This window comes from Gavialis gangeticus, unplaced genomic scaffold, assembly GCF_001723915.1.
Source record: "Gavialis gangeticus isolate Ggan-Ray unplaced genomic scaffold, GavGan_comp1, whole genome shotgun sequence".
NCBI classification, from domain to species: Eukaryota; Metazoa; Chordata; order Crocodylia; family Gavialidae; genus Gavialis; species Gavialis gangeticus.
The window spans coordinates 99,555,291-99,569,561 of NW_017729033.1; the positions used below are offsets into that span (position 1 = coordinate 99,555,291).

At 44.3% G+C, this 14,271-nt stretch overlaps 1 protein-coding gene across 2 annotated transcripts in view; it reads right to left on the bottom strand.

Moving 5' to 3' along the window:
- The window catches only part of HERC3 (HECT and RLD domain containing E3 ubiquitin protein ligase 3), a 96,872-nt gene that overhangs the window by 17,644 nt on the left and 64,957 nt on the right, over window positions 1–14,271 (bottom strand). For both annotated transcript variants that reach the window (XM_019526253.1, XM_019526252.1), the window contains 7 exons: window positions 13,167–13,190; window positions 12,992–13,081; window positions 10,923–11,093; window positions 9,880–10,023; window positions 7,628–7,794; window positions 6,254–6,320; window positions 4,450–4,532 (listed from right to left, as the gene is read on the bottom strand). In XM_019526253.1, the coding sequence (XP_019381798.1) occupies window positions 4,450–4,532; window positions 6,254–6,320; window positions 7,628–7,794; window positions 9,880–10,023; window positions 10,923–11,093; window positions 12,992–13,081; window positions 13,167–13,190 (746 nt within the window). The remainder of the gene's footprint in view (window positions 1–4,449; window positions 4,533–6,253; window positions 6,321–7,627; window positions 7,795–9,879; window positions 10,024–10,922; window positions 11,094–12,991; window positions 13,082–13,166; window positions 13,191–14,271) is intronic.

The following is a 14,271-nucleotide window of genomic DNA, read 5'->3' on the forward strand; positions in this document are numbered from 1 at the left end:
AGCCAGTTAGTGACCCATCTGACTGTGTAGGCATCAACACCACAATCTCCTAGTTTTTTTATGAGAATGGGAAGAGAAACCATGCTGAAGGCCTTCCTAAAGTCTAGAAAGACTATGTCCACTGTGACACCTGCATCTAAGGATTTGGTGACCTGGTCATAAAAGGTCACCAGGTTGGTCTGACAAGACCTGCCCCTAATGAACCCATGTTGGTTGCCCCTGAGTATAGTCTCCCTTGCTGGCCCCTCCTGGACATGCGCCAGGATAATTCTCTCAAAAAGCTTCCCCAGGACCGAGGTAAGACTCACGGGCCTATAGTTACCTGGGTCCTCCTTCCTTCCTTTTTTGAAGATGGGAGGAAGTCACTAAGCACTAAAGGAGTTAATCCTAGTCTAGACAAGGTTGTTAAGAGATTAGATTGCATTCAAATCTCTAGTCAAGACAAAGCAATTCCATTTTGAAATGGACTAAACTGGTTGAGCAAAGCTAGACTTTCCTCTTGGTGCATGCCTCCTCTAGACTTTTCTGGAGTCAATTAACACATTTGCAGAAATGACCCGATGCATTCCCCCAAACATCTGCACTGGGCTACAAACATCTGTACTTTATCTAAAGCCTGGTATTTACTTTACACTAATATAACCTTAGTCACAGGATCCATGTCTGCACAGTGGCAAGCTATGTACTTACAGAGCTACATGAAGATAAACCCACAGGATTTTACATCAAAAGAGCTACCTTGACTTAAATATGTACATTTTTGTGGTCATGATGTAGCCAAAGAGATCTGTTATTATTCTTACTGCAACATTGTCAAGAACAGCTCATTTATTACAGTAACCGCAGGTTCACAGATTCCGCCCCCACCCTTTTCAGAAACAATCAGAACCCTTCCTAATAATCAGATTAACTGAGGAGGACTTCATCCTCCAGCATGCCTACACTGCTTCCAGCAGTCCCAATACCAGCCCTGAACTGACCTGTCACTGGATTATGTTGCTTTGCCAGCACAGAAAGAATTATAAGTCTGCTTCCAATAAGAGAGACCATTTGTAAAAATCCAATTATAGGATTAAGAGGAAAACAGTTTAACAGCTGAACAAAAGAGGGGGGAGAAAAGGTAGCTGGGCAGGCATTCATACAAGGAGTTCATTCAAGCGAGAAGATAGTGTCATAGTTTCATAGATTTAGGGTCGGAAGGGACCTAGTAGATCTTCTAGCCCGACCCCCTGCCAGGGCGGGAGAACAACAAAACCCCAAAACAAAAAAACGGGACTCAAATGAGTCCAGCCAGGTAGGCATCCAGCCTCTTCTTAAAGACCCCCAGGGTAGGGGCCAGCACCACTTCCCTTGGAAGTTGGTTCCAGCTCCTAGCCGCCCTAACTGTGAAGTAGTTTTTGCGGATGTCCAATCTATACCTCCTCTCCATCAACTTGTGCCCATTACTCCTTGTTATGCCAGCGGGCGCTAGGGGAAACAGCGTCTCCCCCAAACCCTTCTGGTCCCCCCTAGTGAGTCTATAGACGGTCACCAGGTCCCCCCTCAGCCTTCTCTTGTGGAGGCTGAATAGGTTCAGGTCCCGCAGTCTCTCACTGTAGGGTCTGCCCTGTTGTCCCCGGATCATGCGGGTGGCCCTCCTCTGGACCCTCTCCATGTTGTCCACATCCCTCTTGAAATGGGGCGCACAGAACTGGACACAATACTCCAGCTGTGGCCTGACCAGCGTCGCGTAGAGGGGGAGGATCACCTCCTTGGCTCTACTCGAGATGCACCTGTGGATGCACGACAAGGTCCGGTTAGCCCTGCCAACCATGACCTCGCATTGTCGGCCCATGTTCATCTTGGAGTCAATAATGACTCCAAGATCCCTTTCTGCCTCCGTGCTCTCGAGTAAGGAGTTCCCCATTGTGTAAGTGTGCTGCTGGTTCCTACTGCCCAAGTGCAGCACCCTGCACTTGTCCGTGTTAAAACGCATCCTGTTCCTGTTAGCCCACCCCTGTAACCTATCCAGATCCCTCTGCAATCTCTCACTCCCTGCTAGCGTGCTCACCTCCCCCCAAATTTTGGTGTCATCAGCGAATTTAAACAGGTTACTTTCCACCCCATCATCCAGATCGCTGATGAAGAAATTGAACAGCGCAGGCCCCAGGACCGAGCCCTGGGGGACTCCGCTACCCACCTCCCCCCAGGTCGAATATGACCCATCCACCACCACCCTCTGAGTGCGACCCCTCAGCCAATCTGCAATCCATCTGACTGTGTAGGCATCGATGCCACAGTCACCTAGTTTTTTAACTAGGATGGGGTGAGAGACGGTGTCAAAGGCCTTGCTGAAGTCCAGAAAGACTACATCCACCGCGACACCTGCATCCATGGCCTTTGTGACCTGATCGTAGAAGGCAATCAGGTTGGTCTGACATGATCTCCCCCTAATAAATCCATGCTGATTGCCCCTGAGCATCATTTCTGATGCCGGCCCATCACAAATGTGCTCCTTGATGATCTTCTCAAAGAGTTTCCCCAGGATTGAGGTAAGACTGACGGGCCTATAGTTGCCCGGGTCCTCCCTCTTCCCCTTCTTGAAGATGGGGACCACATTTGCTACCTTCCAATCATCTGGCACCTGGCCCAAGCACCACGATCGCTCATAGAGCCGTGCCAGGGGCCCTGCAATAACCCCAGCCAGCTCCCTCAACACCCTGGGGTGGACAGCATCCGGACCCGCTGACTTGAACGCGTCCAGCCCCTCCACAAGCTCTCTAACCCGGTCCTCCCCAACCTGAGGTCTGAAGGCGATCCCCTCGAGTCCGGCTTCTATCATGTGTATCAGTATTTGGGTTATAGTGGTACCTGGGGGCTACAGTCTGGAACTAAGGCCCATCTCTGCTACATACTCTGTCAGACACATGTGTGCGCACTCATGCACGTATGGAGAAGTTGGTTCCTTCCTCACAACACCAAATAGCTTATACCAGTTTGCTAGTCTCAACTTCTTTCAACACTTCTATTGTGCAGGGCAGAGACTGTCCTTAACCATCTCAGAGGCTAGGCTTCAGGTGCAAGAATCACCCTGAAATCCCAATCCACCATGTAACATGACTGTGTTAGGGACCTAAGTGGTGGACAGACAATATACGAATATGCATGTATGTGAAGGAAAGGGACTGTGACAACATGCTGTAGCAAGCCGATTTCTTGAAAATCTAGTCACTTACTTACATGCCTAAACAAAAAGCATTGGGTTCCGACAGCTTCTGAGTTCTTCAATTCACCCATGACAACCTCCAAAATCTATCCATTCACCATCTGTTTTTACACTAAGGTCTCTCTTTATGTGAATTCGTTTTGTGCAAATTCACTTATGTGTGACAACATTATTTATACCAGAAATTTGCTTAGTGCAAGAAAAATCTGATCTTATGTGAAGTCGGCCAGCAATGAGCTCCCTGCAGGCTGTCACAATTCCAGAAAGCTGGGCAGGGCTGGGGCTGCTGTCCAGCCAGGGAGTGTTTGGGGCCCAGGGCCGCAGCATGCAGCTGTAAGGCCCCAGCAGGGAGCAGGAGGGAGCCTCAGGTAGCTCATTGGGGAAGTAGGAGGGCCAGCTCCCCACTGCCACGCACACTTCCAAGCAGCAGCAGAGACGAGACCTGCGCCCCCCAGATCTGTACGCAGGGCAGGTACAGTCTGCAAGCTCCAGTGCTGCTTTGAGGGGCGCAACCGTGCACCACTGCCCTCACTGCAGCTCGGCGTGGAGGAGGTGCACTGCCAGGGCAGCATGGAGCTTGCAGTGGCACAAAGATCCCTGCATGGCCCTGCTGCTCCAGGTCATGCCTGCCGGGATGCAAAGGCTCGGAAGCAGGGAACAGTGGGGCTGTGCAGAGAAGGTGCTTGCCCCACGCTGCCTTGGCGATGCATCCACTACATAAGCCACTGTTTGCAGCGTGGTCCTTGTAGCCTATCTGCACAGCCCCACTGTACCCAGCTGTGCCAGGTTGTGCCTGCTGGGCTGGAGAGGCACCCAGGGAAGAGAAGCAGGGTGGAGCCAAGAGCAGCAAGCAGCTGGTGTTCCCTGCCACCCTGTTTCATTCCTCCAGGTGCTTCTCCAGCTCGCCCAGCACTGCCATGGTGATGCCCCCCTAAGTGTGCCACTGCTTGCAGTGCAGAGCTTGCAGCCTCTCCACGCAGCAGTTATTGCATTGTGTGATTAGTGTTTGAATTTATCATGGTTTCACGGAGCAGTAGAGTAAGGCTGGTACGTATCCCTATTAATTACATGTAATAATGGATTCGCTTTACGCTAATTCACTTTATGTGAGGTTTTTTTGGAACGCAACGCTTGCATAAAGGGAGACCCGAGTGCATCTAAATAGCCAAACCTGTGTCTACTGTCCAGGGCTTCACCCAAAGTACATTTCAATTGCCTAGTGTGCAGAGTACAAGACAACTTACCGATTGTCCCTCTGCACTGTAATTTTGTCTCCTTCAGGTATTAATTTCTTCTGCTCTGTCACGCCGTAGCTTTCCCTGCAAATCTAGGTAAAAACCAAAAAGTTCATTTCACCATTCTGCATCTCACTACACAAGCGAGAAGAATGGGTGCAGGGCTCCTTTACAGCTGGACGTTAGTACATGAAGAACCTGGGAAGAGAGGCTGTAAAAATGGACATAGTGAGCTCCAAAAAAAGATACACACTGTGGTACTGTCCCATGTTCTATCTCTTTTCATAGTCTGGGTTCACTAGATCATGATTTGCTATCACGCCCAAATGCAAACTTGGAAGAGACTACTCTTTTAAGTCAACTCTCTCTCAAAAATTGAGAGATGGATGCTAAAAGTTTCACTTAACCAATGCTACACACCTTGGCAAGCAAAGCGGTCCTCTTTTAATAACTGAAATACAGGATACACATTTAATTTACTCTCACAGTAAACAAAAGACCATTTACTAAAGGTTATTTTCAGTTTTTGCCTCCATCTGTGATAGGGCCTGAATGCCATTAACACACAGGTACACTCTGGATAGCTAACATTGTACGTGTCTTGCAAATAAAATATTACGGCCCAGCTTTTTATCTGGCCAACAAATAAATCAAGACTTGTCCCCAGAAAGTCCCTATGGACATTATTATAAAACAACCTTTAGATTTAAGCATAGCAGTAAAAATGGTCTTTTGCCTGAAACAGCGCAAAGAGACCTTGTAGGGAAATTACAAGGTTATATTAAAGGTGCCTTTTAGAGATGGTATTAATGCTGGGGCCTCATGACTTCAGCATTTAATCGTAAAGAGACCTGCACATGGCTGACTCAGACCCAGTACCATTCGTCTCCAGAGCTAAGACACACAAGCCAACTTTAAGAGTTCTCCTTTATCAAGCTAGAAGAAGTATAGCCTTCTCATAACTCAGTGAGGTAGGAGAGGTTTCTTTACAACCCCCAGCACAGCATGCTGTTACTGTAGCTGTTTCCTTGGGTTGATTCTAATCAGACACCCTCATAAAGCTTTTATCCCTTCATTCCACTCAACAGAAATGTTTAAGATGGACCAGTTCAGATATTCCTTTGCAAAAACAGCAATCACCTGCCTATAAAGTTACAGCTAACCCAGACCATCATGCTCCAGGTCAGCATGACCCAGCTTGAGACCTGTGAGGGTGTTAGCTTTGGGAGGCAAGAAAGGTGCCTTTTGAACTCTGAGTTCTGACTGGGGGAGCAGACAGAGAAAACAGTTGCCTAGAAAACTTGTGTTACTGTATTAGTTTGTGATGCTCTATACATATTTTACCTGAGAAAAAGATAGATAGACATGATTTAATTTATACTAAGATTAAATGTTTTTCTTCTGCCATTTTTAATTCTCTTGGATTTGCATCCCTTTAGAGAAATTACCTGAAAGAAAATCCTTTGGCATCTCAGTGTTTCATGAAAAAATATCTATTAAACCATGTGCCTTAGTGACGTCCTTTCCAATAAGGAACTTGGAAGCCAATATCTCACTGACTTCCAGTGAGATGTCAGCTATTTGCTGAAGTAGGAGTTTAAAACTTTACTTGCTTTAATCTACTTAGTTTCAGTGACCACACAGACAAGGACAGCAAACCTCCACAGACTAATTTTAGCATTTCCAAAACAAACAACATAAATTTTATGGATATATCTGGGGGAAAAAACCCACAACATCCATCAATGTTTATATGATCTCTACCTCTACACACACCACAAATCACACCACTGATGTATTTGATTTGCCTTACTGTAAAATTCAAGCAGAACATTTCTTCTACATCTTCTCCAGGATAATCTAAAACTTGCTGAAGACTCCTACAAAAAAGATGGGAGGAAGAGGGGTGGGGAAATCAATCATTCAAGAGTCTGTGCAAAGTCTGTGCTTAATGTTTAAAAAACGGGTGGAAATGATTTCATAGACATTAAGGCTGGAAGGGACCTCGTAAGATCATCAGGTTCACCCCCCTGCCCAAATTAGCTAAAGTAAATAATATCCTAACTCCAGGTAACAGAATTCCAAGATAAACAATACATTGTATAAAAAATGAAGACAACGTGCACTCCTATACAGAGAAGTGCTTTGTTAGCAGTAACATAAATGCCACACTATACATTTTCAACATAGTCTATGTCTTATTAGTATAAGGATCTTCTCCAATGGTCCAGTGCTTAGAAAACCATTTGATTTCTAGCACTAAAAGAAAAAAAGTCACAAGAAATGCACAAGAACTGCAGAAAGGGAGATCTAAGTGAGGCAGAGAGGGAGACTCACTTATATGTCCATTATTTTTAAATATCCTGTTGATGTCCCCCAGAACTTTGTTATAGGAATCCTGCATCTTCATGATGTCTTGCCTCAATTTTTGCTGTAGGCTAAAATCATATAGCAGGATCAGAATGACTTAATATGACTTTGCTCTCACAACCTGTCAGAGCTGGGGGAGTAGGGGGGTGGGGAGAGACGGGGGTCAGCAGCCATGAAGTACTAAATCTTCAATTTCTTGTGCTCAAGGGAAACTATTCCTTCTCCATATTTAACTGTCTTTAAAACATGATATCTTTGTAGTTGCATTGATTGTGGTGCCAGGTGCCCAGCAGGTGAGGGGGATCACTAAGATGAAGTTTAGAGACTTAATGCATAAATCACTGTGAGAGGGGAAGCAGAGGCACAGTGGCTAGACTTGCCCAAGGTCAGAGTAGGTCAGTGGCAGCACTGGGAATGGGACCTAGGCCTCCCAGAGTTGCAGCCAACAGCCTTCCCCTTCCCCCATGGCTGTGTGGCTATCATCATAGCTTGAGGACAAGAAGCCTGGTCCTTCCTCCCCCAGGATTCTACTGGCCTCTGGTCCCAAAAGGAAAAAAAAAAATTCAGCATGTGAGTGTCTTCCTAATTTCAGTGGTCCTCCTCACTTAGCATTAAGCACATGCTTAAGCACTTCCCTAGACCAGGGCTCCTACATTAACTACTTGGTTGAAAAGACATTTAGCAAATCATTTATGTAACAAGCACTAACCAGTCTAATGCTCACTGTTCTCAGATGAGCAGCCTCCCTGCCCAATTCCCACAAGAAATTGGTTAATAACTACTGAAACACAGCCCAGCTGTTCCTTCAGCTTTGTACCTTCCTTCTGTAGGGGACAACTCTTTTAAATCTTCTAAGCAAGGTGTCACGTTCAACAGCTTCTTGTATAGAGCCAACGGAAAATGGAGGTCGACCACAGTGAAGTTGTATATGGCAAGTCCACATATTATGCCAATCAGGTGAAACCAATTGTGTTCTACAAAACACTTCAAATATACAAGGGGACAACAGTTAAAAAAAAAAAAAAGCAAGGTTATCCTGCTTAATTAAACAAGAATTTTCCCTGTCAAATATTTAGGTGCAGCAGCACACCTTCGGGACAGGCTTTCAAGAGTGCAAACCCCAACAGCTCCCATGGAGAGGCACAGCACTGTAGAAAACCTACCCATTACATTTAATTGCCTATGTAGAAGACCTCATTTTGGAAATGTGCCCTTTGATTGTGAGCTTGTGAGAGCAGGGTACATCCTCTTTGACTGCTTGGATAACACCTCACACATTGTAAGTCAGATCATAAATCATCACAAGAAGTTTTCTTAATATTGATTAATGATATCACTTTTCCGGACAAAAGGGTTTTAATAAACTGTATGCTAAAAAGGACAGATATAAAATAGCATGTTTAGGCTCCAATTCTGCAGTGAACTCTTGCAGGGAGAAATCTGAGTTCATCTGGCGTATACTGCAAGATAGGGATTTATAATCCAAATCACCCACCCTTTCTTAACATCACCCCCTTATATCAGGGCTCAGCATCGTATGACCAGAGGCCAGATCTGGCCTACATTTTACTAAAGACACTCCAATCCTTGTCACAGCCTAGCCCAATGGTTCTCAACCTTTTTTTAGACTCAAGGCACACCTCATTCAGTTTGGGCACTCCTTGGAAAATGCAGCTCTTACTTTTCATTCATTTTTGAGTGTAGGAAAATACTAGAGCAATCCATCTGCTGCAAGAACTCAGAAAGACCACATCAAGTCAGAATGTTTTTAATACTATGAATTCCTATTTGAAATCTCTGGGTTTATCTTGTGAATCATGTTTATACACCTAACAGTGCTAACATTGCCTGCCACTCCAGGGCACCTCTGACAGGATCTTAAGGCTCCCTAGGGTCCCACAGCACACACTGACTGAGAATCCCTGGCCTAACTGTTGGAGTTGGATGGCCAGTTAAACCCCTGCTGCTAGCTCTGCTCCTGAAGAGGGCTTCTTCCAGGAATTTGGTGCAGTTGATAATTGAGTTTCCCATCCAAATACTGCAAGAAAAATGTTTAAATTTAACACACAAATAACTATTTTTATTTAAATGTCTGTGTATAATCAGTGTTCCTGAGGCAAACAGTAAATAAATTATTACTACATTTCACCTCATTTTTCATGGGTGTTTACTCCTGAGATATGTTTATCAGTTACAACAGAGTTGCAAATTTGTTAAACTTTGTAAACCAGCAAACAAGATATTCTCACAATGTTTGTGACACTTATTCTTATCACCATGTGATGTTATTTTCACAAACTTAATCTAAGTACCAACTGCTGATAATCTTACTTGCAAATTATATAATGTAACATGCTATTTCCTTGCTTGTAAAATTCAATTGTCTAAATTTTAAAATATTTGACTGAAGCAAAACAAAGCAAAAATCATATCAAGTCTACAAGTTCAGCTTAAGCTACCTGACAATCCAATTTTCAGTGCTGCTACCCTTTGGTTCATTTCACACTAATCCATCTCCATCTCCTCTTGTGTGATCCAACCTGATAAACAGATGCTCAGTCCACACCGTACAAAAGGTTTGTTTGCCAGAGGAAGCAAGTCAGAATAACTCTGCTATTTTTTTTGTTGCATCAGGGCTCCCTGACATCAGACATTAAAAGTTCAATGCATGAATGGGATGTTGATGCATGAATGAGAGGACTGACTGCAATTATGTGACCAGAAAGGGAAAGCACAGAATTTCAAGGTCATTATGACCCAAATCTTGGCGACTGGAAAACAGCCTATGATTATTGGTGTTTATAGTAAAGAGAGACTTGTTAACATAACTATTATAAACTGTCATCTAACAAGACACACTATTGGATTATGAACTAAACAGACAGTTAGGGCCAGATCCTTAAAGTTTAGGTAGCATGGCTCTATTGAAATTAACAGACCTAAGCTAATTTACAACACATGAAGGTCTGGCCCATATAGGACTGAGGGAGGAAAATGGGAACAGGTTTAATTTCAACACCGTCATTACTTAAATCCAGCATGTGCAGTACAGGCAGGTCAGCAACTCACCTTATCTGAAAACCAGAGCAGGTTGGATTCTGTATAGTAAGTGAACATCCCATAGATGGGATTTAGGAGCTCTTTTAACAACAAAAGGAAAAATTCCTTTGTAACCCCTCCAGCATCAACAGCCTCCTCGCCATCAAAGATCACCTGTGGGACAAAGAGGCAACTAATTAGGGTATGGGACCATCCTGTAGATAAGAGGCATCAGATTTAATCACAGGTCATGCAAAGTAATTACTGTGACACACAAAACCAGCACTCGCAATGAGACTGTTTCCATGCAGGCAAGGGAATCAGAAGGCGCTGATATGACATTCTTTATATACAGATGACTCTGCATTTCAGATGGCAGGAGTAGACTCATAAATAATCAGTTGCTCTCTCGATAACTTTACAACTTCCCTTGTCCCAAGCAGTGGACAGTTCTCCCAGTGATGAGTGTTACACAGATCAGATTTCAGCAGCTGTTGAATTCTGTAGCTTCTTCTCAGAGAAAAAAAACAAACTATTTTAGATGACCCAAGAGTAGTGTAATTAGAAGTTGGGGGGTGAAGAGGAGGGGGAGGATGACCAGGGCAGCAGCCTTGAGTACTGACTTTGGAGTGGATGCAAAAATAGCTGCTGCCTGAAGCACAGAACTGCCCTGTCAGGTCTCTGTGGCTCAATGTAGGTCTTCCTGCAAAATGGCCAGGGAACACAAGATAAAAAAAAAGGGAGGGAAAAAGGAAAATTCTCATTTTGGACTTTTGCTTTTGTCTCCTTATTCACCCACATCAATTAAATTGTCTTCCTTAGAAGAAACCAGCCCCCACACCTGGCTGCCCTTAGCCACCACATATCAAGCCAAGCACCCAATAAAGTCAGCTGATCAGGTTGGAGAGACTAATCACCACACCAACTGGGTAAAGCTTCATTACTAGTTACAGCTGTGCAGTTAATATACATGAATTTGACTACTGTGAGGTGGGGGGGTGACCTCTGCAAGAGGATTAAAGAAAAGAGATAATTAAGGGGAAAAAGAACAAACAAGAACAGAAGGCTCTTACTTTAAGAGGCTTTTTCAAATCAATATCTGAATGAATGCTCAGCTCCCTCAAAGCATCGCCAACCAAGTTGCTCCTGCGGACATGAAGAACTAGGAAAGGGCTTCTGGCCAGCAGAGGCTCCAGAGTGAGAAGCATGAAGACATTTTGCAAGTTTGCACCATTGATTGCCACCTATGAGGCAGTACAAAGAAAAGGAGAGAGGTGCTGTGGGTTAAAAAACACGACAAAATAGAACCCTTCTACTGTCTGTCTCTGTAGTAGAAACAGCTGTTTCCCCAGCCCCCAGGGTTGTGACCACACACTGAGGTTGTGGCCTGCCTTTCTTCTTGTGTTTGCCACAGCATCTCAGTAACAACCTTTATAAAGTTTCTGTCTCTCAGCACAAAAAAAACTCCCCTGTTTAATGCCACAACACTGCATTCACAGCAAACACACTCCTCACAGCAGTACAGAACTCACAAATAGCTGCCTTCAAGAAGATTCAAGTACTCACTGTACAGGAAGGTTACAGCATGAGCTGTTCCCATGCTACCTGAACAGTGTGTCTGACTTGCAGGGACAAGGTGATCCCTGGTTAAGCTCAAGAGTTTAATGTTGCACAGAGACTGGAATCAGTTATTGCCAGCCACTTGTGGTGGGTTTTCATTCTGAATGAATCTACAAACCAGCTAGTAGACTAACACTTCTCACATAGGCTGCCTACCAGCTGTGATGCTGCCTTCTGGACACCAGCAATGTAAGCTACATTTAATCAGCAAATAATTACAACTGCCTCTCTGCTCCTCAATGGAAGTTACATACAGGCATGTGCAGTTTTTACACACATCAACACCAGGCCAAAGCTCTTTGCAATGTGCTAAAAACTGTGGCATTACTACCACCTACAGGAAAAAAGTTAGATCAGTTCTACCTGACTACACTCTAGTAGAGTTTACTGCTCTATTTATTGCCTGTGCTGCACACATGCAATTTAGAGAATGATTCTAATGTTGACTTAGGCCAAGTATCGGCTATACAATACTTAGTATCTCCAGTGACAGAAGCTATTATGCTTTGGAGAATCTGTCAGGAGTTCCAGGCAGAAATAAATACACAACACATTTAATAAAGACAAACCTCAGAAATCCTATATTATCTCAATGCATTGCAAAGTGATAATGACCATTCTGATTATCACAAATTTTTCAGCATAAACTCATTCTATTTAAATAGAAAATGGTTTCACTATAAGGGACCCAAGTGTTGCCTCAGCTGAATCCAATAGCAAGAGGCCCTCCAATACATAACTACATAAGCCAGGTGTTCTCAAACTGTGGGTTTTGAACCCCCTGCAACTTAAAAGGGGGTTGCAAATTCTCTTCCCTTCCTAGAAGTGGTGGTGCTGCAGGCGGGGCTGCCACTGCCATCGAACACTCCACAGCACCGCCATGCACTGCACACCACTTCCCCACACCCAAGTCTGGATGGTCGACGAGCAGGGGGCAGGAGGGTCCCAGCGGTCGGCTGGCTGGACTTGGGCATGGGGAAGTGGTGCGCAGCGCATGGCGGCAGCACCAAGTGCTCAATGACAGCAGCGGCCCTGCCCCCCATGCCATTGCTTCAAGGGAGGGAAGAGAAGTTTGCAACCCCCTTGTCATGGTATCAAAAAGTTTAAGAACCCCTAACATAAGTAATTCAATACTGAACATAGTTTATTAACTATGGGCAAATGTCACCAATAGATAAGGAAATGCAGGTGGGAAGGCAAAAGGAAAGAAAGGAGGGAGGAAAGAAAGAAAGAAGGAAAGACTTTTGACTTTTAAGATACGTTTATTTCGGGAAGGATGACAAATGGGGGGCAGTAAAGACCATATACAGGTTGGCCCAAAGGTCTGGGCCTCAAGAACAAGGCCTGGGCTCATGGCCTGCAAGGCCTGCCCAGACACTCTAGACAAAAATCAAAACACAAAGGACAAAAGAAGTATGTACATATATACAGTTCTGCCAGTGGGGACGCCCCGGGGGCCCTCAGGACATCAGGGGTCGACCCACATGGACAAAGCCCAAGGAAAGAAGGACCAGCTGATCACCTGCATTTGTAGTTCTGCATCTGTCTGTAGCATTTTGGTCTTGGCTTGAGCATCAAAGATGAAAGGGTAAGAACAGAGTGTCACAGGATCCTGGAAGGAAGGAAGGAAGGTCTCTGTTGATATTTGCAACTTTTACAAGCACTTGGTAAAGGGAAGGGTGATTAAAAATAATTACCTGCATGATAGATGGCCTTACTTTCTGTGGACAGAAAAGGAAAAAAGGATTCATTATTTTAGTCCCATGTCTTGTTTTCTTTAGTTCATAAGAGACAAAAGAAAAACATCATCTCCTCAAGGGTTAAAAAACCAGTATTTTCTCTTGAAGAGATGCAGACTGAATTTTAATTAATTTAAAGGTCTAATCAAGATCTAAATGCCCATAAAACTCCACTTAAAACTCTTAAAATAAGGCATAAATTGCATACAGATCTTCTGCCAGCCTGCTGCATAATAGGGGATTTTACCTCCAAGAAATCGATGAAAACCCATCATTGGCTTCTCAATATCCAGCTCCAGTAAGAAGGATTAGAATCTCAAACAACTGGATACTGTTTAAATGTTGCCTAAATGGTGTATTTAAGGTCAGACCATTCAAAAACATTGATTTCTTTAATAGATATTTCTGTAAATTGATTTGCTTTTATTATTACAGTTACTGATGCAATTCTACCTCATAACCTTGGCCAAATCAAATCTGCAGCATTGTTAAAGGGAGTGTCACAATCTACACAGTGCACTGGAAGATTCAGAAAGTCCATTGAAATCAAAACAAGTTTTGACTGCAGTCACTTTAATAAACGCAACCTCCCCTGCCATTATTCTTCTCATACATTCAAGATGTTGCCTCATTATCTTATTATGCTGCTAAATTATGTGGCTCCTACACACTAATACCCAGCCATAGATCCCAAGGATCTTTACAGAAAAGGTATGTAAAATTATCTCCACTTTTGCAAACAGGAAAAGAGTGGTACAAAGACACGAAGGCTCTTGCCCAGTAGGGGTGCATCCACACATGCAGGCACATGTGCTTGCAGCAACTCAAAATAGGAGTGGCACAAATCTGAGCTGGGGATTTTTGCCTCAGTGCACATGCCTGGACATGCACTTTGGTGTGGGGCAGGTTGTGCCACTTGGAGCAAAATAACCCTGCGCAGCTCCTCCCGGATCTGCAGCCTATATCAAATTTTGAGCCCATGCTGCAAATATGCAGCATGGGGAACATTTTTTTTTCCCAGCGTGCCTCTTACCATGTCTCAAACAGCTTTGAGATGTGGCAA